This window comes from Amia ocellicauda, chromosome 6 (genome assembly GCF_036373705.1).
Source record: "Amia ocellicauda isolate fAmiCal2 chromosome 6, fAmiCal2.hap1, whole genome shotgun sequence".
NCBI classification, from domain to species: Eukaryota; Metazoa; Chordata; class Actinopteri; order Amiiformes; family Amiidae; genus Amia; species Amia ocellicauda.
The window spans coordinates 26,921,981-26,946,835 of NC_089855.1; the positions used below are offsets into that span (position 1 = coordinate 26,921,981).

General features: G+C 36.7%; 1 protein-coding gene across 1 annotated transcript in view; it reads left to right on the plus strand.

The window, feature by feature from the left end:
* The window catches only part of gpc6a (glypican 6a), a 278,856-nt gene that overhangs the window by 249,469 nt on the left and 4,532 nt on the right, over positions 1-24,855 (plus strand). Inside the window, exons 7-8 of the mRNA XM_066706695.1 lie at positions 19,763-19,899; positions 24,205-24,380. Coding sequence (XP_066562792.1) covers positions 19,763-19,899; positions 24,205-24,380 — 313 coding nt within the window. The remainder of the gene's footprint in view (positions 1-19,762; positions 19,900-24,204; positions 24,381-24,855) is intronic.

Here is a 24,855-nt window from a genome sequence, read left to right on the forward strand (position 1 = left end):
GTACATCGCCTTAAATTATTTTGTTCTAAAGCCTTTTACACTACATATTGGCTGTGCCTGGTGCATGTATTATAAGTTTCACATTTCAGCTGTTAACACACACATTCAGTGGTATTCAATAGTATTAATTTATGGTTAAATGAACCATGTGTGTTTGCTACCACACTGTTCAGACTTCAGACTGCTAAACCATGTTTGTGCCATTTATAACCATCTAGTAAAGAGGTCAGTCATTTTAAACCTCTGAAACATACTGTCTGCTGTTTCACATTGTGGCTTCGTGGAACCAAGTATTCGGATATCCACTTTTGCAGATGTGGTTTTACCTTTTTCCCTTCTAAACCAACAATTATAGGATAAAAAGTCTATAATTCAGAGTATTTATTTTCCTTTTTATTCCATGCTGAGATGGAATGTTATGTCAATTCAGCATTTCTGCAAAGTGCAGTGTATCTTGTTTTCATGCATTTAGTCTAATTACATCATTTAAAAAAAATGTAATAAAACTCTGTAATCCTATAATCCCAAATATATTAATTATATTGCTACCATGCAGGTTTTTAATGTGTTCTCTACTCAAATGTAAGATAACATTGTTTTAATGTCACGAGCCACTTCACATAAACAAGTTCAACAACCAGGATTCTGACAGATATATCTATAAAAATGATTCCTTCTGTTTAATGTTAATGCTTTTGTAGTATATAATGTGGCACTAACAGCAGTGTGTCTGCATTTTTCTAATAAAATCAGGGGAATTGCAGTAAATATGTAGACTATTATGCTATTGGATTGTTATTGGTACATTTAATTGACTTTGCATGCAAAGTTATGAAGAAGAATCGGAGAGTTGATTTCCTTATTGTTGGTGAACCCACTGAGCCAGTTTAAGAATATTGAGAATATTCTTTAATGTTTTCATAGACTAAATGTAAAGATGAATTAATTACACATTTTGCTGCTTAGACTTCTAGTTCTAAAACCCCTTATGTAGTAAAACACTAAAACCTTTAGTTGAAGCTCCATTTATTTCTATTTGTAGTTCTTTATTTTATTTCTACGATGACTCGCACCATTTTGAACACCTTGAGAGATTATCGCAACACTCGGGGACGTGCAAGTCATTTTGTCACAGGGAATGAAAAACGGCTCCCATCAGTCTTGTGATTCACATGTCTTCCTATTGTTCATCAAGATGCTTTCCAAACAAGTCAGACTTTGTCCCAGAGCCGATCACAACGCAGGAAATTACACCTCTTTTTATTCTGAGCATGTTCTGCAGGAGCTAATCCATTAATTAATCCCTGTCAACAAACAGCGTGGTGTTCTTTTCTTCTTTTCTTTGTCAATCGACCTCTCCCCCTTCAGTGGGATCACTACAGGGAATGGTGTTTCTTTCTGGCTGCCTCGCATCATAGCCACCTCTTTAACTTTCCATCTTGTTCATTTTCATCTCCCCAGAGGTAAACTTCAGATTTGTTTTGGCACAGAGTGGGTTCTGGATTGCTTCAAAGGGGGTGTTTTTTTGGTTTGTTTGTTTTCTTTAAAATGAGACACCTGACTTCGAGTTGAAATCAATTTTGTTTATCCATGCAGACTTGTCGCTGCAACAATGATATACGACTGTTGTGTCTTATCCGATGACTGGATGATTTTCTCATCGATGCAATCAATATTAAGGTATCTTTGACATGCTTGTAGCGTAGCTGAGTGGTTTATCGCCGTTTTTGGTGATATCCCTGCTGTTTTCGATGAGTGGCTCTTGATCTTATCGTTAGGGTATGATTTGTCTTTTCAAACTGCATTTCAGTCATGCTAAACTTAGGGCTCTACTTATAGTTAATACAAGAGGTTTACACTGTGCTTGCCTTTGCACTCAAGGGTCACTAGCTTGACCTTGCAATACTGTAGTAATAGTCTGTCTGTCCGTACAAGAAATGTATATATTTTTTTAAGTTTCTACACTTTACATTTACATTCCTTGATAACATACATTGTCTTTAACATAATACTTGTATTTATTCATTCTCTGCTGTAGATATATGTCGAATATTGCCAAATGAGTATTATAAGGATTAAAACTAGGGTTGTTTAGCATTATACTAAGCTTTGCATCTAACTTGTACACTTGGAAAAACATATATGAGTAGCAGGTTCAGGGATATTACTATAATATTACCATGGCATTCATCATGTGACTCTGTTCTGGCACTGCACGGTAAGCAGGTACTCACCCTCACAACATTTTGGCTTAAAGTGCTATAGTACAAATTGACCTTGGTTAACCTCATAATCACTTGTCAATTCTTAAATTAATGCAGACTGGGCTTCGATTCATAAATATTTACATTGTGCTGATGTTTAGGGAGACGGGGTAATTCCAAAAGTAGGGCCATGCATTCAAGTAGCAGTCAATTAGCCTCCCCCTTTTTCATTTACATTGCAGCGATGTATTTTAATGTCACTGTCTGATTTTCTAAACAGTGGAAAATGAATGACTTTTATACAGCGTCATTTATAAAGTGTGTTTACGTCTCTTACGTACTCAAGGGTGAAAAGGAGACGATGGGCTAGTTGACCTTTTATATATGTACATCGATGTATTCAATTGTCCTAAAATATATCTACTTACCGTATGTTAACTGAAAGACAGAACAGCAGCACCAGCAGAACCAGACGATGATGCGTAATTCCCGAGGTCATCTTTCAGTCCTGCCAGTGAATATAAATTGGCTACGTGTCACGAGACCTTTTATGTGATTTTGTACATGTGGAGTTGGTTGCAGTATGCTGAAAAAACTGTTGCTTTTAATGCCTATAATTTATAAATCTTAGTATAGTATTAAACTATATATTCAGATATACAAGAATCTGTAAACATTCCTGTATATGTTAACCTTCAGGTTGTTAACCTTCCATCGTGATGCCATTACATTAATTTTTATAGATCCAACAAAATAAGTGTCAGTTGTTTTACAGCTTCCACTTGTAGTTTTGAATTATCTCAATTGGTGTACAACAGCTCATTCTTTTAAAATAATAATAAAATAAAATGAAAATAATTAGTTTGATGTTTTTAAGTAGCTCTGTTATCTTGATTTACAAGAATGAAACTTGACTCTAATATAATGGGTTTTACATAATCCATTTTCTACAATTTCAGCATAATCTGTGCTTAACACAATCTCTTCTGTGTAGAAATCTCTTTACAACAAAAGGTTTTGCTATTAGGGATCCTCATTTTAATAAAACACTGCCACTTTCCATATCTGTCAAGACATTAATGAGGTACATTGGCCCCATTACACTCTGCCCCTTACTTCCCCAAGCAAACTAGTTTGGCCATAAGGGGGTTCTACAAGATTGCACAGTTCTTCTGAACATTGTAAAGAAAGAAAGGGCATATATATATATATATATATATATATATATATATATATATATATATATATATATATATATATATATCTTTAATCATTTTCACATTCAACAGCTCTTCAAGTAATAGCCTCGGGCAAATCAGAACCACAAACTTGAAACTATTTCATCAATATTCTGTAATTTCACCACTGTGAGGGCCTGCTGTTTAATAAATTAAACCCAATATGATGAACTGTATTGCCTTGCTGTTGAAGTTTTTGGGGACTGAATACTGCATGCGTATCTGGCCCAGTAAAAAGCTTGTTCGGAATAAACAGACTGAATCCAGATGTCTTTCAAAGAAAGGATATAAGCTGGAGAGCAAAAAAGGTGGATATCGTTTTCTCTCACTTCTGTTTACTTTGCTAAAAGCAAGAAAACATTAAAATAAACCTTGAGCTAACACCATCTGTACAGCTTTTGGGCACACCATATGCACATAGATATAAAGCAATTATATGGTACCCTTTCAATTAGAAAAAATATAAATACATAGTGTTTTATTTATGTGGTTATAGTCTTGTGTAGCATAAAACATAATATATCATTACAGCCTTGACAGATGCATACCTTCATAATGATATTTATATTTAATAAGATTCATCAAGATGTCAGTTTAACATGAAAAAATATAGCTATGTGAACCGCCTGCTGAAATAGTTGATACAATTCCATTTTAAGTACTTTGTACTGCAATTCATAAAACCTTATGGGGTTTAATTTAGCATTCCTTGTACTTAAAGGCAATTTAACTGTCCACCTGGGTAAAATTAGGCTGTGGCTGAGATGAACAGATTTTCTTTGAACAGGGATTGCACTGCAAATCTCCACTGAGCACTGGACAATTAACAGTTAATTGTGCATCTACTCTGTTTCAGCTACTGAAAGCGTATGGTTTAATGGTCACCTTGCAAGGTATACATTATATGAAAATCAATGAATGTCCCATAATGCTGATGGACTATGTGACTGAGCTGGCATAAGACAACGCCTCTGCACACAATGAAATGTTTCCACACAGGCCCACAATTCAGCCTGCGAATGCTGTCATTCAGCTAATACAATTTAGAAATTCAAAGGACTAGACGTTTGAATGTTTATCCATCTATCTGTCTAGAGTCATTACATTGTAGCTATCAAATCGATTTTAAAATTGCCACAGTTACATACAAAGTCCTTCACAGACTAGCACTGACATGTTCTTTCAGATGTGAAAATGTTAAACTTCTGTTTTTATTTATAAACAGCTGGAGCCGTTTCAGTGTTAGACAATTGCTATCAGGGAGGTTGAAACATTCTTTTAAATCTAAACAAGAAATACTTCATAACACTTTACAAAAAATCCCTCTAGTTACATTGTATTTACATAGTAGGTATTGTATTGTATCAATCTATAGCTATATCAACAAAATTGCAACATGTATGAGAACACAATCTCTATAAAATTATAACCTAACAATGATGATGTCATCCTAGACAGACTGGAACAATTAATAGCAAATATGGCCATTGTATTTAGATGCTGTTGTGGACCTGAAGTGAGTTATGGGTGACCATTGGTGAGTGCTGAAGACGTTCAATTCGTTAGTCTTTTTAAGCTTACTCCTTTGCCCTCTTAAGTTCTTATTAAATTCTCTCTTCCTTCATGAGTCCTCTTATGTAGCATATTAAGTCAACAGTGAATTAAGTATGAAACACCATTGCACTGATCAGAATAGTTGATGCTGGAAACACAGAATTCAAATTCAAGGGTGGTTGTTCTTAAGAATGTCATCGAGGTAAGTGCCCATGCATGTTCTGCTTTTTAAATAAGATATTTCACCCCGGACATCTTTCACTTTCCATAGGAATACCACTTTTCTTATAAATGCAAATGTAGGAAGAGGTGTAAGTTTATATTTCATGCCATGCGACATTTTTGCTGAAAACACCCCAGTGAAAATCTTACCAGTAAATGAATGGTTGGACATTTTATATAATGTATAATGAAAAGAAAGGTCTACAAATCTACATTAAATCTGTGAAGTCTAGTTGTTGTAATACTTTGTTGTTTGGTGCAGCTTTCTCTCTTTTTATTCCCCCTGCAAAGCTGCATTAGCATATCATATGGAAATAACCACCAATTGAAACTGACCTAAAGTTCCCAACCGTTATTAACAATAATTATAACAGTACAATTATTAAAATTAGCACCAGTAAAAATATGATAATGACATTGCATACAATATGCTTTTTTAAGAAAAAAAAAAAAAATATATATATATATATATATATATATATATATATATATATATATATATTCCCAATGACTGTAAACTAGAAAAAAAAAAGAAAAGGCTTAGTAATATAAATGCAGATGTTAAAAGTTCACAATTGAATTGATAAAAGTACATGATCTGTGGGCAAAGCTTTGACTTTACTATAGAAAATGTTCTGAAGGTCATTTAAATAGCTTAGCTTAATATGAAAGAAACCACTTAATGTGTTTGGAACTGTTCAGACAGACCTTTTGAGAATAGGAAAGATGAATGGACAAAAAAAAAAGGTCTTAATTAAACAATTAAAAATTAACCAGCATAGAAAGTGTACTTATACAGAGCTACTGCTGTACATCTGTGGAGAGATTTTTTTTTTTTTTGCGCCTTCAGTAATTAATTCTAACTTATTTTATTGATCCATCTCTTACTGGTTTTGACATTAAACCGGAAACTGCTGGTGCCAACAAGAAAAACAAACCTAATACAATACACACAGATTATCTAATTAAAATGTTAGAATGTAAATAATGGGATACTGTCTGGCATACACATTTGTAATTATAAATATGGAATATATTCATGTCTTTGAAACACATACTTTGGCTGCCTTCCATCCTAATAGACATTTTTCATTCTTGATTATTTGTGATGGATAGAATGGCCATACAATTCTACAGATTTAAAACATATTAATCAGATTTTCCTCACACTGCGTGCGTGTGTGCGTAGATATGAAGTAGACTTACAGTTATATGAAATGCTTACAGTTATTCAGGTCAGATGAGTATACTGATAATCTCAAAACAATTAGGTGATTGCTTTTAATATTACTTGGTAATTTACAGGAAAAGGCCCACAACTCAAGTAAGTACATTACAAGTAGGCCTATCTGTAGGATTCCACTTGCAGTATTTTGCAATATGGTTTTAATTGATATGGAGCTTAACTAACAAGCAAGATTCAAAGCACAGGGAACTGCAGCATGTGCTGAGTACTACTTCATTAGGGCTCCAATACCCACTAATAATCGAAAAGAAAAGAATAGCGGCTTCATCCGGTAATCCCCGCAAGGGAGTCTGGCCAACCCAAGAAACACAAATAATAAAGGCAAAATAGCAAACTAAGGGAACATGTCACCAGGGATAAAACAAGCTTTTCAGTTTGCTGCTCTGGGTTTTCACTCTGTAACATGTGGCTTTCCACCTCTCTTATGTTCCCCTCTCCTTCACTCCTTTCCTGTTGGGGAAAGCCTTAGCTATTAATAGGATGAGTGCACCTGTGGTTGTCCACTAATTAGATTAAACACAGGTGTGCCATGACGGAGTGAGGGGACTGATATCAGGGATTCCCCCCCTCGCCTGCCGTGCCACATTAATATTCTGTAACATAATGTCTGTATGTAAATATATCATGCAAAGCAAGTTTTACCTCTGTATAGGTTATATGTGTGTGTGTGTGTATATATATATATATATATGTATGTGTATATATACAGCTCTGGAAAAAATTAAGAGACCACTGAAATGTTTTTCTTAAATCAGCATCTCTACATGTATGGCAGCCATTCCATACCATTCATATTTTTATTTGTAATTTGGTAGAAAGTTGTCAGTAGTTTATAGAATAAAACACATACGTAAAAATAGTAAAACCAGATAAACTGATAATTGTGCAGTGGTTTCCAGAGCTGTATATGTGCATCTGTGTGTATGTATATATGTATATACACTGCTGGCCTCCACAAGATGTTTTCACTTGCTTCGATCTACAGCTGCTCTTTTCCATGTCACGCCTGCAAGGTTCATGATTTCACCTTCCCATCTTTTATCGCCTTCTAGGTCTTTTTTTCATCTCTTGGTATGCATTTGATAGCTTCCTTTCTCCACCTTTGATCTGTTCTTGATCTGATCTGTCCAACCCATTTCCATTTTAACATTTTCACTTTCAATGTCACATATTTTGCTTTGTTCTTTTGTTCTCGCTTCTTGTTATTCCAAAAGCATACATCTTTCCATGCTCCTTTGTTTTGTCCACAGTTTCTGTATCATTTTTGCTTTAAGTGACCAGGTTTCGCAGTCATAAGTGAGCACTGGTACTATGCATTGATCAAATACTTTTCTCTTGAGGCGAGTAGATTTCCTTTCAACAGCATGTTGTGTCTTCCACTGCAATGTGCTCCATCCCATTTTTACTCTTCTGTTGATTTCTTCCATATTTCCGTCTCTGCTGATTTGTTGTCCAAGGTAGGCATAACTCTTGACCTCTTTGAGTGTCCGTTGATCTACTTGTTTCTTAGCCGTGAAGAATTTTGAAGAGATTGTATCTCCTTGACGTACTCCTCTACAAATATTGAGTGTCAGTGTCTTGGTGGAGTCGGGTACTTGATATAGCATTGTTTGTAGCTATAGTGGTTCCCTGAATGTTTTTATTTCTTTGAGCTCTGATTTTACATATCTGTGTGTGTGAATCATCTATATATATGTACATTGAGTCTTCCTCCTCGTACATTTTCTAATATCGTTTAATGTCAGTGTTTGAGATTATTTAAAATATTAACTGTTGAGCTGTTGAGAGGGATAGCATAGTGATTATGTTGGTGTTGCTTGCCGTGGTTACAGACGCAGTGGACTGGAATACCAAACACTCGCTCTACTCCAGAGGGGTTACTGAATTTCTCTCTCCGTACCCTGTGCATTAACATAGCTTAACCTGTGAATACAACTTAATTAGAGGCAGCAAGCACTTTCTCCACAGTAACCCCTACTATATACCTCCTGATACTCAACCCAAATCTTCTTTTTGATTTTGCACACATAGCCTGTACGGTCAGACCCCACTAGGATTTGAACGGCCATCTAAGGCACACTTAAGATCACCTGATCTGCAGAGCCCCAACAGAGTAACCAAACTGTTAATCCAAAAGACTGGTCCCTTGATGCAGGGGATTTGAACACTCTACAGAGTCTAAAGGGAATTCCTTCACTGAAACAGGGTAATTTTTCACACAAGAGCATTTATACACACACACTCGTACAGTTGTTTCAATACCTTATGTATAACTATACCTCGTGACCATTTTTTCTTCATCAAACATTTGCTACAAGAAATTGTTGCTGTTACAGTTTGTTTTTGTATATATAGACATTATATTTATTGCCTTGACCCAGGGCAAATAAACATTGTGGTATGTACACTTTATCTATAATTACATATATGCATGTATGTATCTAGTAACTTGTACAGTGTCTAACAAACCAAACCAATAACAAGATTATATGTACTTTTCTAACATCTATCATGTGTAGTGTCAGAACCATTATTAAGTTAATTCCAATATACAGCTTATCATATCTCTTTGTCTTTTCATTGGTAGGTTTCTGACACCCATGGCTTGTGTAACATTTAATTTGGGATTTAGGTCTGGTAAATTTCAAATTAGATTTTGAAATTTCTCAATGGTTTACTGTTGGGGATAAGATACCTTCATCTTTAACTATATTTATGTAATAATATACACCGATCAGCCATAACATTTATGACCACCTGCCTAATATTGTGTAGGTCCCCCTTTTGCCGCCAAAACATCCCTGACCCGTCGAGGCATGGACTGCACTAGACCTCTGAAGGTGTGCTGTGGTATCTGGCACCAAGACGTCAGCAGCAGATCCTTTAAGTCCTGTAAGTTGCGAGGTGGGGCCTCCATGGATCGGACTTGTTTGTCCAGCACATCCCACAGATGCTCGATTGGATTGTCAAATCCAATTTGCTCAATTTGGCCCTTGTGAAAGTCGCTCAGATCCTTACGATTGCCCATTTTTCCTGCTTCTAACACATCAACTTCGAGGACAAAATGTTCACTTGCTGCCTAATATATCCCACCCACTGACAGGTGCCATGATAACGAGATAATCAGTGTTATTCACTTTACCTGTCAGTGGTAATGTTATAATGTTATGGCTGATTGGTGTACGTACCATGGTATTCTATGTAGTACAATATGTGTAGTACGAACATTTTGAGGCCAAAGTACCAGACTGAAGTCCTAGGTAGTGACTGAAAATTATATATTTTAAATAAAGCACTATACTGTTGTTAAATGTTTGATGCTCGGGAAAACTGAACCAAAGGTAGTTTGTTGAAAGACTCATCTTGTGTCAAATACTGTAAACCAGCCACTAATAGTGTTTGCCAAAGGGCTTAGCAGTAGTTTTCCCAAACAGCTGGCATCGTCACACAAGGGTATTTGCCCCACATTTTCCCTTCCAGCAGAACTGCTAATGGGTATTGGACCACTTTTTGTGCAAGATGAGTCTCTGCCACATTTTGCAAATCTAGCGTAGGTGGTTACCCACACAGTCTTTCGGTGACAGAATGTTGAATCACTGCCTTCTGGAGTGTAGAATATCCAGACTCTGCAATTTGTGTCTCTGGGATTGTCTCACAGTTTTAAATAATCTAAATAATTGTGGGTTTTATCTTTGTGCCCTGTTAATGCCGCCACAATTCAAAGGTATTTCCATTAACTGGCAAGCAAACCCCTTGGAATCCCTCCCTGAATTGTAGAGCATTTTATTTCATGATTGCTAGTTAGTGTGTCACACAGCAGGCACTGACCATTTTTTTGTAAACAGTATTGTTAGTGTCACCTCCAATGACCATATGCCATACCTGCTGGAGTTCACTTCCCATGTTTCCTTTGTTAAAAATCTGCTCTTGGTGTTACTGAACATCCACCCAATCAATACTGCTCTTGGTGTTCCTGTCATGCTATCCTCCAGTTTACAATGCCTTTGAATGCATTGTGCATGTTGTACACAATCAAATACCAAAATCGAAATAAATATGCTTATGCTAATTATTATATGCATAAACAAAAATTTAGTATTCAAGATAAATCTTTCTAAACCCCACAAAAGCCATTTGTATATATTAAATGTGTTCCACATTCTGTGTCAACTTCACGCAACCGGTCTTTAGTTATTTAATCATTCAATATACATTTGAACTTGACAAATTCATGGATGTTGGAAAATGTAATATTTCTCCTGGCTATTTTGTAAGTTTGTGACTAAACTAAGTTATTCAGAAAGGCAGTTACATTTTAAATATTTCTTTAGCATCGTTGGGAAGGTTTGCTTGTGTATGGAGTCTCATGGACAGTGAATTTATCAAAATGGATTATGATTAGGGATAAAAGCTCTTCCCTGAAAAATAAATAAATATCCCAGTGTTTTATCTTCGAGGTGAAAAGTAGTGCCAGAAAATGAGCTTTTGGCATTGGTACTGAAATCGGTGGTTAGCATATTTACATAGAGAGATTCAGTCTTGATACCCTGATGTGTGAATAAACACAGTACTGCTGTGAATTTATATGAGAGCAACATAAAAAATAAAAGCATACATACTAATGCTTTCATTCTGTGTTTTGACTACTCCATTATTTGAGGTGGTCATATGTGAACAGTACATTCAGATTGCTTATGCTACATAAATTGTGCCAAATAGATTGTATGCTGGGGACTTGAATTAAAGGCCAGCACTGTTACCTTTACATCTGCATTTAAAAGATAATATACTTAATTCCTGCACACTTAATTTTATCCTGTCACGAATTACGGTAAATCCTATAGTCAATAATGTTTTTTTTTTAATTTCAACATCAATGTCACGGAAAATGCCCTGTGCTTTACGAAACTAAAACCTATACAAACATTGTAAATATCACTATCAAGTTTTACTCGGGTGTTAAAATCCCTTCTGTGCTTATAAAGGTAAACAGTTGGCCAAGTTAACAGTGCTCCAGCTCAGAAACAATCTGCAATTTATATACCGCCTATACCTGCTTTTCAGTGATTACTCTTATGTAGTAATGTTGCTTTTTTGTTCACAGCATAGTATATGATGTGTGTGTACCCAGGAGCACTTCAAGGTAATGCTGGAGGGAAGACATGCAAGGTTTGCAAGGCAGAAGGCTTGTGCCCATTCCACCTTGAGTAACAGATTAATCTCATCTGTGCATATGTTCGAGGTGACACAGAAAGAAAGATGCTTATGTGTGTGGGGAACCGATTCATTCATAAACACTTTTTCTGGCCTCTCAAGGTATGCATTGAAATAAAGTCAGCGAAATATGTTTGGAAACACGGTGAGACATGGTTCAATAGGCTTTGTGCAATTTGGAGGCTGAGCAAGATGAAAGCATCCATGTTATATTGAACATTTGCCATTGAATTTCAGCTTTATGGTCATCTAAGAAAGAAGACAGACAGAGACAGAAACCAGGATGAAATATACAGAAAACTATCAGCACTTCCTCAGCATTTATTGAGGTACTTAAACCTCCACATGAGTGCGTTTTTAATTGATTGAAACTACAGGGTCTCGCAAAAGCGAATATAAATGATCCAACAATAATTCTGACAATTTATACATACAAATAAGTGCCTTCATTTTCTTAGCAGCCTCTGAATAACCAAGATTTTCATATCATGCCAACAGCTGCATTAGTGCACTACTTCTGCCTTACATTTTACAAGATAATTTAAATTCTAATTTACCATCTGATGATTTGTATGTCTATAATTTAACTCTAACCCCATGACAGGCCTTTATCACTATATGTTTGTGTAATTTTGAATTCAAAAAAGCAAAACAAACCTGCAGAATTTGGCAGTGTACATGCTGTTGAATCTCATTACAGCAAAATGTTTTAGTGTTACTGTTTATTTGGTTTGTTTGTTTTTGCGTTGTTTTTAAAGGATATTTAAGATGTCGATAAGAAACTTTCAAAAGGCTACTTCAGTCCAGGACAGTTTCGAACTTTATTAGCAACAACAAAAGCAATATAAGCCCACTTTTTGCATATTCATGTACATCACTGTAAAAGAAAGAGAAGGATGATTGTTAATGTCTGTGGGGTTTTTAAGTGTACATGTATTTCTGTTGCAAAAGTGAGTAATCATACTCTTGGCAGATTTGAATTCCCACAAAGTGTAGATACTCTTGTTTTAAATGCAGGACCAATTTTCGAAGCTTTTTATCCCAAAGTAAAATGTGCTGCCATTTCCTGAAACGTACTTGCAAATTTGGAAGCCAAAGATATGACAAGAGATAGTATGTGTGAAATGAAAAGCACGACCGCAAAATTGCACATCTATATCTAGGCAGGCAATAAATTACAGTTAAGTAATGATATAATTGTTTATAAATCAATAGCAAATAACATCAGGGCATACATCTGGCCTGGAGCACAAATAACAGATGGGCAAGACGGAGAGCTAGACCAAATTCTCTGTGAGGTTGAAACGAATGCCAGAGACAGACAAGTGGGAGGCATGGCATCAAACTGGGTTTTCATTTCCAACTGGAATTAATGATGATCATTCCCCTAGAATTAGGTCAGGTTTGATTTGAAAAGCAGGGTAACCCTAGGAAAGAGAGGCAAAGTAGATCTGATAGATTACAGCTTCAGTTAGAATGAATCCCCAAAATAAAATGAAAAATGTAAATGATGTGAGGGTTTGTTTTTTTGCCTTAAAAAAACTAAATCAGTACAGAACTATTAAAATGGGAGCTTTTCTTTAAGTTTATGTTCTTATAACTAGATGTAATGTTTTTTGGTTAGTTTTCTTCTTATTCAGACAGGTGAAAGTGTACATAAATGCAGTACGCACATGATGCATGTTTACTATCTAAATCTATACTGAATACAATGTATATGCACTGCCCTTTCAGATGGGGCAGAAAAGCACAGAATTGCATTGTTAACGTTTTCTCACACAGAACCAAAACTGTTATCCCTCAGTAAGCAGCATAACGTCTTTAAAAATATTTAAAAAATAGCAATTTCAATTTCATATCATCCCTCAGTAAGATAAGAGTCACAATGTTTGTAGGTAATTACTTTCTCCTGGTATTTTTATATATTGTAGAAGAAGTTTTGGATGCTTTGGTTTCAAAGTAAAACAACCATTTTCTCCCAAACATTGTAAACTATTCTGCAAGAAAAGCAAACCTCATGAACACATGATGCCATTGTGTCAAAACAACCTTATCAGACTTCACGATCGTGCTGCAGATTAGGAAGCCACATATATTGTCGGTAAGGAGATAAGGAGTGAATGAGACGTCATATGCAGAAACAGAATTCAGGTTGTTTCAGTGAGAATATGAAAACCCTTTGAAAAAAACAAGGCTCTGTTGACCTTTCCAAATGGTTCAATAAAAGAGCTGACTGAATTTGATGCTTTAAAATGAAATACTGACGTTCATCAAGAGATATTGCTATGTTACGAATACTGTGATCACATTAGGTAACCATATGATAAAAATATATAAAGCTCTGGAAAAAATTAAGGGACCAACATTGATTTCTGAACTTGGAGTGGTCTCTTAATTTTTTCCAGAGCTGTATTGCTACCTTAAAAGTTATAGAAATCGTTCAACAAAGATAACTTATTCAAATGCCTAGCTATTCCAGGACTCCTCCAAACTTAACAATGACAGTGTGTACATGACAATTCGATGGCACTTTTGTTACTGGTGTTTTGACTGTATGTTTCAGACAATGCATTGCCCTGATTTAGGATGAGAAATCAAACACATTCATCCACATAAGAGAGACTGAAATGTCTGTCTTGCCATAAAGACTGTTTTTAGTACAGCGTATGCACTGGGGAGCTGATATTATGGCAGGTATACTTTTTGCCGGATGTCGAGTACAGAAATCGGATGAAAGAAGAATTCCTACTTTGGTTTACGTGGTATTTTGAAGTTTAATTGAGAGAAGGTGATTGACCTTAACAATATCTGAGAGCAGAATTTGTGCTGTTTCAATTTCCAAACTCATGTAAACCCAGCAATTGAAACAAGGCCCTGAGGTTACAAGGAGATATTAAGACCACAGGTAAGAACTAAAAAAAAAAGGCACCTCTTTATACACAGTGTTACAAGGATCTGGAACAGACTGCCTACCCATGCTGATGATTTGTTCCTACAAGAAGCATCCAGATGAGATTCTGGGGATTCATGAGCTACGACAGGGCTGAATAGCTCCCTTTCATTGGTAACCTTGTGTAATGTGCTTTCATGTATTTTGAGAACACCAGGACTTGGCTGTAGGAGACATTACTGGGTTCAGCAGCTCTGTAGATCCACTGGACTGGACAGATGAACCAGAGGAAAACATTTCTGCTTATATGGAAAGCATTTGGCCTCACTCCTGTGTCTGTGTGGGTCAGACTGTTTGAGTGAAAGGCAGTAGTGTCTTAGTCTTTCCAAAATCGTAAAGATATTCAAACGGACAACCTGAAATATTAAAGGATATATGTTGTCAAGGGGGTTAAGTAAATAGAAAAAGAGGAGACGCTCAACTGTTCTTTCTTATTTGGCGACTAGTTTCTCGTTTACCCAAAACCCTCATCAGCCTGGTTGTGGAGGGTCTTAGTGTACAGTGTATAGTGTATAGTGTATAGTTTTACAGTGAAAATGAGAACTACTACCACAGCAGTTTAACTAGGAATATAACCTGGCTGTGGGCCTATTATTCCTGTATTTAAGTAACAACAGAACTCTGTGTCTTTACAGATCAGTACAAACAGATTGCCTTAGCAGAAAGTAAAGCGTGAGGGGGTGACAGCAGAAGCACGGAGATCTTTAAATCTGATCTGAATAGGAATATTTAATGTATTCACCATACATCAATAAATTATTAACCCTACTTATAAAGTTGTAAGATACATTCTTTGAAATGTTTCCATGTATTTCTGGCTTTTCACAACCAACACAAGCTTTCAGTTCTAAGAAGGCCTTCAGGCGAAATAATTGAGAATTCACAATTGTTCAACTAATGAGCAATGAATAATGCACTGAGTAAAACATTTATGTAGATAAGATTTGGGCATTATCAGAACGATTATAATGTAAACTGTACCCTTGTCATATGCTTGCTAACATCGTGCTTTTATTGAGCAGAAAACATTGTATTAGTGTACTTGAAATAATGATTGTATTTTGTTTCATAAGTGTTTTAAGCATTTAGAATAATTGCAAGGCAGGGAAGTGAAGATAAATGTTTCTGAAAATGTCATCCTGAGATAAACAATCAAAGAATGTGGCCTCACATATTATGAGGTTAATGAAGATCTAAGCATTATGGTGAGAATGCAATTGTATTTTAAATTAAACAAAATTACATTTAGCAACACAGCAGTATAATGATGATGCACAATATTAGTAAAATGTAACTGATAAAACATAATACATGGGTACAATTATTTGTTTCTCATGAGCTGACGATGATTCTATTCATTCAAATAAACCTCAAATTATCCATCTAATTGTCAAATACACAATGAGAAAGTATTATTAAAGCCATTATTATTAATGTCTATATTAAAGCCAATGAGATTCTGTGAACAAGCAAAGCCCCATTATTTTACCCCATTTATTTCCAGTCTCTTATTCTTATTCCAGGCATACTTATTTCGATGTATTTTTGCCTTCAGTGACCAGGTTTCACAGCCGTAAGTGAGCACTGATCAAATACTTTTTAAGTACTCCTTTGCAGATCTTGAAATACAGCCTATATATGTATAATCTTGGCATTGTTCCATTATTAATATTTCTTTAACAGTGGTTAACTGCTAAGTCTTCATTGTAGCTGAAAGCAGGATCCTCGTCTACTAGTTTATGCCATAATATGCGTGACTGTTCAAAGAAATGTAAATGTTCACAGGCGGTTGATAACATAATGGCTTTGAATGTTAAGAGCTGTAAAACAAAGGGAGAGGGTTGCACGGTGTTAGTGTTTTATGCACAGGTCTCCAGCCAAGAACAGCAAAAGGTTTTTTTACAAAAGGGATCAGTCATAAAGCAAATATACTGTAGGCTTTTGAAATGGCACCATCATTAACTCCAAAAAATGCAAACGCGATGCTTTGTCGAGTGATGGATAATATATTAAATTATTCCATCTTGCAGACACGGAAGGCTTTTTTGAGATAAGGCCACCAAAGCGTAATGACAGCTACAAACCTTCTTAGGAGAGTGATTTCAGGTTATCTTGACCTGAGCAGAGGCTAATGTAAGATAAGCAGACTAAGGTATGCAGGCAATGCACAATTTTGTAGGGCACCTGGGTGTACTAATAAAGATAGCCTGTTAAGTGTAGTTCATTTACGTTTCTTAATTACCTGGGGAAAAAGAAGAGAACATATTAAGAATCTTAATGTGTTGTTTTCGCATATAGTCACTAAAAGCACAGATATATACATACAAGCATATAGGAAGACGTGGCAGACTTGGGCTTGCCTATTGACCCAAGATTTAGAAACTTAATTAATTAAAAATATATGTGCTCATGGAATGTAAATCTACCTGCAAGGTTACTGATAGGCTTTCATAATGTAACAAACTGTAATATTCGCCCAATTAATAAATTATGCCTAATTTTAATGGATGTTATTTTCCTTTATTCGATCAATATAACAACAAAGTAAACTGCTTGATCAACTCCATCCCGTCTCTCACCAGACGAATACCAAGTTGCATTGATAGCTACATACCGACCGGCACGTTTGTTATCTCTTTCTGTCTCATTGTTATTTCTGCCGAATATGGCACGCACACCCTCGTAATTCCCACTGAGAAGAGTGTGCGTGTTAAACAAAGCCCCAGAGCTGAAGTAGAATAACTCCAGGCAACACACAGTTAAAATCCAACTTCACGTGAGCCCGCAGATATGAGATTTGCTCTGTTTCAACCACCTGCTGAACAGTGCATTTTCAATTTTAATGTTAATTGCTCCTATTGTCTGCCAGCGGGGTGTGTGGTGCATCAAGGTCAGCCTGCATTAGATCAGCGCTCTCTGCCAGGTGGAGGCCTCGCACGGGGGGTCAGCGCTGTGAGAGCTCTCCTGCAGCCCGGCGCTCGCTCTGCTGTATAAATTACCACACATTTACATTCCATTGCAAACAAAGTACAGCAGCAGCGAGTAAAACTTAGCCTGCAAATTTGGAAAGATTTCCCCGGGATCACCTTTTGCTGTGTACCATTGCCATTTAAAATCAAGTCTTCAGACGGTTTGTTTTAGAACTTTAAATTAGGTGCATTTTATTGCTTTTTTATTTAATTAACGAGGTGTGGGTTCTTTGTTTGTTATTCTACAGCAACGGATTTGTCTGTTTTGACGAAATAAGTTGTTGGTTGTTGGTCATTGTGTAATAAGGAACCATCTTCATCCTTCTCTTTGGTTTGATAAATGTGTACATTTCTCAGTCAGTATGTTAAGCAAGATGATTTTGTGCTGTACATTTATGTATGTATTCATATGTGTTTGTTTGTTTGTTTGTTTATTTCACAGGCGCTTGTTGCTCAGAAGTTTAGTTTTAATCGTGAAGTGTAGCATCACCTAGTGGCCAAAGTGAAACCTGCAGTGTGGTTAATTTCAGTATTATTTACATCAGTGAAATGCATTTTTTAAAAATGATGGGAAAATGAACCTTTAAGGAAAACGGAAAAGGGAGAGCAACACTAATGTGAAATAAATGTGAAATGAATATATATAGATATGCCGCCTGTGACGAAAAGCCGTCTACGCTACTTGTATTCTCTTTTATTTTCCACAGACTGGAGTATTTGAAGAATAACAATCCAATTCCATTTGACTGAATTGCTTAGCATGTCATATTACTTTGAATTTTGAAGGCAGAGAACAAAATTGAGTCTTAAGGAAAAATGACTTAAATCTGCACAGCTGGTGTTATCTTTACTTCTTCCATTTTGCTTATGAATGTGCAGCCTAACTGAATAAATGCTGAAGTGTTGGATTAGGGGTGTGTGTGTGTGTGTGTGTGTGCATATATTTATATGTATGTCACAGGAAAAAGATAAAACAATACTGGCACTAAGTGTTACTTATTTACTAATTATTTACAAAAAAGTCTATAGTCGTAGATGTATCATCCCTAATCCAAAGTGGGTGGGTAAACCCCAAATCCTCAACAGGTTTTTCTCCCTACAAAGAGGAATTAGTGTTCAATAGAGTCATTGATAAATACATATTTTTTTAATAAACATTTAAAAAAACAATGTAGAAGAAGTGCATGAACTCATAGAAAAAAGATCTTGTGTTTTCATTTCCACATTATTGTTATATGAGTCAAGGTTTCTGGTGCTTCGCTGCAGCATACTTTAGGATGTTTTGTCACCTGTTCGATATCTCATCTGGGAAGCGGTCCATGCTTCAAAGACAGATGACTTGCCAGTAGTTTAAATGTGTTTCATAACCAGGAACTGTACTCCTTTGAAGACATTTTAAGTTGTGCGACTAATCCTCGTCTGTAGCAGCTCACTAGATTTGTCACAGGCTGTTTAGTAGTCTGCCAACCAGCCCAATCCCACCGGAGATGTGTTTAAAGTTTTCTCTTTCCCCTGTTGTGACTTGACAGTTGATATTAAAACAAATAACCAAAGAAACAATTAGCCCGAATCAGCCCACCTCTTATACAGGGGAGTGGGGGCTGCTTTTATAATTGCACATCATTTTCTATTTCCTGTTGTCTATTCTCATTCCATCCTTTCCCCCTCTACATCAGACTGTTTCATAATTAAAGCTGGTACAAACAAGCAATCAATGTGCGTTTGCTTTTCCTTTATTTATGAGGATTGACAAAGTTAGTCTGGTAATACATTGCTCTCTCTTCATATCCTCGACTAATAACAAATAACGAAGATGCCTTTGACATGCGTATAGTTTGCCTTGTCCTTCCTGTGTAACAATCTTATTTAATTTGACGTGTCTGTGATATTCATGAGGGTTTATTTGAATGAAATGTGGGTGGCAATTTGATAATTCCTCTGGCCGCATTGTCAGGCTCGGTGCTGAAATGCTAATTGCTAACGAGCGAGTGCCAAGTCTGCATGCCCATATTAACATTAGAAGCATCCTCGACTGTTGGTTTCTATCAAAAAGGATGTCACGGGTCATTTAATTTCATTACTCAGTGCTAATTTTAATATCAGGCTGAATATATTCTAATTAAGCTGCCTTTGTCTTCTCCTCCCCTGTTTCTTTTTCCTCGTAGGTGATTGACATTAAAGAGAAACTGAAGCATTCAAAGAAGTTCTGGTCCACTATACCCGACAGCATCTGTTCGGGTGACAAAGTGACCGCTGGCAAGTCGAACGAGGATGAGTGCTGGAATGGCCACACAAAGGGGAGGTGAGGACGCCGCCGTGTCACTCTGCAGCCGCCGTGGATGCATGGAGCTGGAACCAAGTTCAGTGCATGTTGACAAGCTGTACAACACACTGCCCGGTTGTAATTTCTGGCCAACAATAACATTAGCTGCCTGCTTTGTCTCAACTTGTAAGTCATGTATTAGGTTTTTTTTGTTTTTTGTTTCCGAGGCAAGCTCAGATGAGTTGTTCTCAGTGACACCATGACAAAGAGGCAGGCCTCTATCTCGGATATAAGCGAGACGGTTTAGGTTTAACGAGAAAGGGGGAAGGAAAACACATACTGTATATAATTACATTGACTCGAAAGGAGGTTTCCCGACATGAAAGCTTCTAACTAAACAGAGCATAAGACTCGTTTTCCTCTGAGAGGAAGTTTACTGTTTATTTTAATTTTGTTTGATGTTTTCCTAATCAGATCAAAAACGCTTAGCAGACGCATAATTTAAATCCAAGTAGTACAGCATGTAACTAATTGCATTTACAGCAGAATATTGGACAAATGAATTTAAATGCCAGAGCATCCCATAAGGGAAAAAAACAACCCACTGTGGTGAAGTTTCCGAATCCATTATGAAGGTTTAACTGGGAAATGACGACGGCTTGGCACAAGAAAAAACTCAAAATGTTCCTTAATCATCAGACGTGGTTGGTAAGGGTGGGGGGGGGGGGGGGTATTTGTAGAAGGTGAAACTAAATAAAAGTTACACCACTGTTGCTAAGAGGAGATTTTTGCTCCAAATGTTACCTGCTGAAGTGAAAGTTGGGACAAAAATAAGTTTGGTACTCGTACTAAAGCAAGATATCAGTCAAGCCATGTTACATCTGCATATTCTGATCTAATATAAACATGACAGTGATTGTTTTATTGCCCATTTGATTTATTTCTATGTAATTTAAATTATCCAATTATCTCCCTCCTTTTTCATTCTAACAGGGGTTGGCAATTTAATTAATGAATTGGCAAGGGAATGAATTGGCAATCGGCTCACCCCTATGAACCTCTTCTCGGTGCGGATGAGATCAAGTTTAATTTCCCAACCCACGTGCTGTCAAAGTCATCCAGTATTTTTTGCACCCAAAGCCAAGAATGCCAACAATCCATCACATAATTTGAAGAACTTGACACAGATAGAACAGACCTGTTTTGCACTGCCTTCTGGGAACTCCAGTCTGCCTGATACTGCAATATATTTATTCTATAGATTATTCGAAACAGTGGCCATGGATATACGGTACTACCACTAACGATCATATTTATAAGTGCACTTGTCTGAGATAGAAATCCACTTCTTGGCCATAATATATTAGATGTAGCACAGACAACTGGAATTTCTGCCAAACACTCAGTTCTCTTTATTCAGACTCGAGCTCAACCCTCACAAGGACTGACAGGCTGAAACTGAGACACAGACAGAAGGGCGCGGGAGTGAGGCTGTGACAGGCATGTAGCAGCGCACTCAGGGTTGACAGACAAAGGTGCACACAGAGGGGATCGGGTACACAGGACAGGAAACACGCACACACCAAAGTCCACAGAACATCTGTTTTCTCCTCAGTCCACACAGTCCAGCTGAAATGCTGCTCCCATCATCCTTTGTGCTCCTAGGGACTGCGGGTTGCAACTTCTGCGCCATTACTATTATATTATCTCCAGTACTGGGTCACTGTGAATAATCAGCTAACTTTATTTATGTCATTGTCTGCCGCACAATAGTATTCTATTAGTAATAGGCACAAATCAGGAAATACATTAATATAATAATAACTGACAGTTAAGGGAAAAACATTTAGGGAAAGGGAATATGAAATAATTGTGTATATGCAGTATAAATACCTTACATCTGCAGCTGGTTTCACAGACCTTAAAATAACTAGTGCTAATCTGGGTCTGTGAAAGTTTAGGAGACGGATGAATGCATGGTTTGTAAGCATCCATTTTACTTTCATGATGTAGATAACTTCACTTTTAAGGTTTGCTGCAGAATGTTCTGTCAGGCAAGTTTGTACTTCTCGCTTTCTTTCCTTTGTCATGCATGCGCATCGTAGCTTGCTTGAATTTTTACTCCAACGATTTCATAGTTTAGTAGGTCCTGCAAACATGTTGTATTTTTGGTTTGTTTGTTTTTCTGTCCATATGTTGTCGATGTTCTAAAATTCCAGTCACTAAACATGGAATTTAATACAGCAGTATATGTATACCTATTAACTATTGTTCATTGAATATTATAAGAATATTCATTTAATCTGGTTTAATTATTCAAACCAAGTTAGTAAAAGGAAGTAGTTATTTTTTTGTCTGTTTTTGTGTATATTTGTGGAGAGGATTCACACAGAAAGACTAGTACATGTAATAGACTGAATTACAGGGTACATCTCTCATCTTGTGTTGGGGTAAAGATGACACTGACAGCAATGCCAGTCGCAGTGACTTTTCTCTGCTGGCCTTGAACAAGTTCCTTCTAGTCCACTTTCAGTTGGAGAGGCTCTCCAACACTTGATGCTATTAGTAAGCTCTGTATTAAGGCATCTGTTCAATTTCTGCAAAAACATACCAGGAAGGCTGCCATTCCTTCTTGGCTTTTCCTAGCTTTGGCCTCCATGAAGCAATAAAGTTAGCAGATGGCGTAATAAAAGAGAGCTTAATTCCTGTATCTACCGAGTTCGCTGGCTTACAATTACAGGTCACACCAAAAACCCCCAACAGAAGAGGAAAGTGATGATGTGAAGGCCAAATTTAAAACTTCCCAGATCCAATGCAAGCTGGAGGATGAGTTTAAACTGAGTCAGAAACTTTGTTGGGAGGAGTGTGTACAGTCTCCTAACTCAGTGTTTAGGCCTTTTTTCTGGGCAGCCACGACCTTAACCACTAAATTGGAGGGTTGTTCTCATCCTTTCATTCTTTCCTCAGTGATGACAAGGGCTCAGGCACCCCCAACACATGCACACACACACACATTTTACACAACAGTCAAAGGATTTCCTAGAGTGACTGCAAGTGAAATAATGTAGGAAGAAAGAAATAACACGCAGCTCTGGAAGACGCTCCACAGAGCCACGAATCCCAGGGACCTTTTTTACTAAAGCAAAGGCTTTTGGTATTCGTGGTGTAACTTTTTCACTCAAGTGAATAATGGGGCTCTTGGAAATGATTAAGAGAGCAGTGTAAAAACTAAAAGGACCACTGGAACAGCCGTGATGGGTGGTTGATTGAGGGTTATTATTTTGATGAAAACTGATTATACCCTAACGTCTGCCCAGGGAAATACTGATACTGTGTATCAATTAATCCTGAGACGTAGCTAGTTCAACAGGAGTTCACTCCACTTGCTAATGTGACCCTTGACAAATGCCTATACGTTTCTAGAACATCAATATTAGTTTTAAAGCAAAAAAAGGCTGTATTATTTGGGGTATGATTAGGACCTTCAGGTGTCTGACTTATTCTCATCACGTGTGGTGGAACACAAGCTCTGTAGACACTCAGCATGCAAGAAAGCATATAAAATAGTTTTTAATGGGGTAGTCTACTTTTATTACTAAGAAACCCGTTATGTTGAAACATTTCTTAGTTGCCCCCATGTTATGCATGAAATGTTCCATTAAAGACTTAATCAGTTGCTGTTCACCTAGAAAACACAGGTTTGGCCTTTTTCCCCCCAAGTTTTTATTATTTTTAGAGCGCATTAAGATTACAGTCACATTTATCCTCAGTGGCACACAGTTCCCGCTTTTTTCTTATGTTGACACTTAATTCTGTTCACTTATATGCTTCCCAAAATAGGAATGCCAGTGTGCACCACGTGGTATTGAACTTGGCCGTTGTGTGGTGATGTAGAATACTTCCCCCTTGGAGTTGTTCTGAGATCAAAGTTGTCTCATCTGTATCCTTCTGCATCTGCTTAGCCTTGGGGTTAAGTAAGCTGGGATAATATTGCAAGTATTTTTAATTAATTTTAAATGATATCTTTGGTATAGATGTCAATTTTCCCAAAACATTTGGCTGCAGCAGGTGTATGATCTCGGTTGCTTAATCCTCTTCACTCAAGTGAATAATGGGGCTGCATGCAATCACCATAGTGGTCTATTTTCAGTCTATACTGATATAATTTGCAGTGCTATATCAGGGTTTTTGGGAGATTTGTACTTTTTTTCTTCAAGATTCAGGCTGCTGTGACTCACAAGATGGTATATTTACTGTGGAACCTCAAACAAATCCTTGTGTGCTTTTTGTGGGCTGATTTTCCTTGGGCTGAATGCATTATTTATTGTCTTTGCTACCCTGCAGGTATTCTCCTGAAGTTTTAAACAATGGACTGACAAACCAGATAAACAACCCCGAAGTTGAGGTGGACATCACAAGACCAGACACCTTCATTCGTCAGCAGATCATGACACTCAGAGTAATGACAAATAAGCTGAGAAATGCATATAATGGGAATGATGTCAATTTCCAGGACACGAGTAAGTTATATTTGTAATTTAATTTCCACTGACAGCAAACAGAACTTAGTCTTAGAGTATTATTTTTGCTAAAAAGTATATATTCGCTAACAACAAAGAAACAGATTGCTTTTTCTCTACTCTATTTCATTTTAATATATTTTATAGTGTATATGAATAGCAAATTGTATGGTTAAAATCTGAATTTGTCATGATTCACAAAAGAAAAGCCCTTGAAATATGAATGTTACTTTTATTGTATTGTATTTTTCCATTTAGACTTGACAGGTAGGTAAATAATATAATGGATTGCAAATTTTGACTTACCATATCATTACTGCTTATTCGGTTTAGTTTTGGGATTGTTTCCATCGATAGTGTATCTGAAGGAGAATGTTAATATTCCACATTCATAGGATACGAGTGTCAAATCTCTTATCTGGCAGATTAAAAACTGAACCTGAATAATACCAGTTCTTACATGGTATCCCAAAAG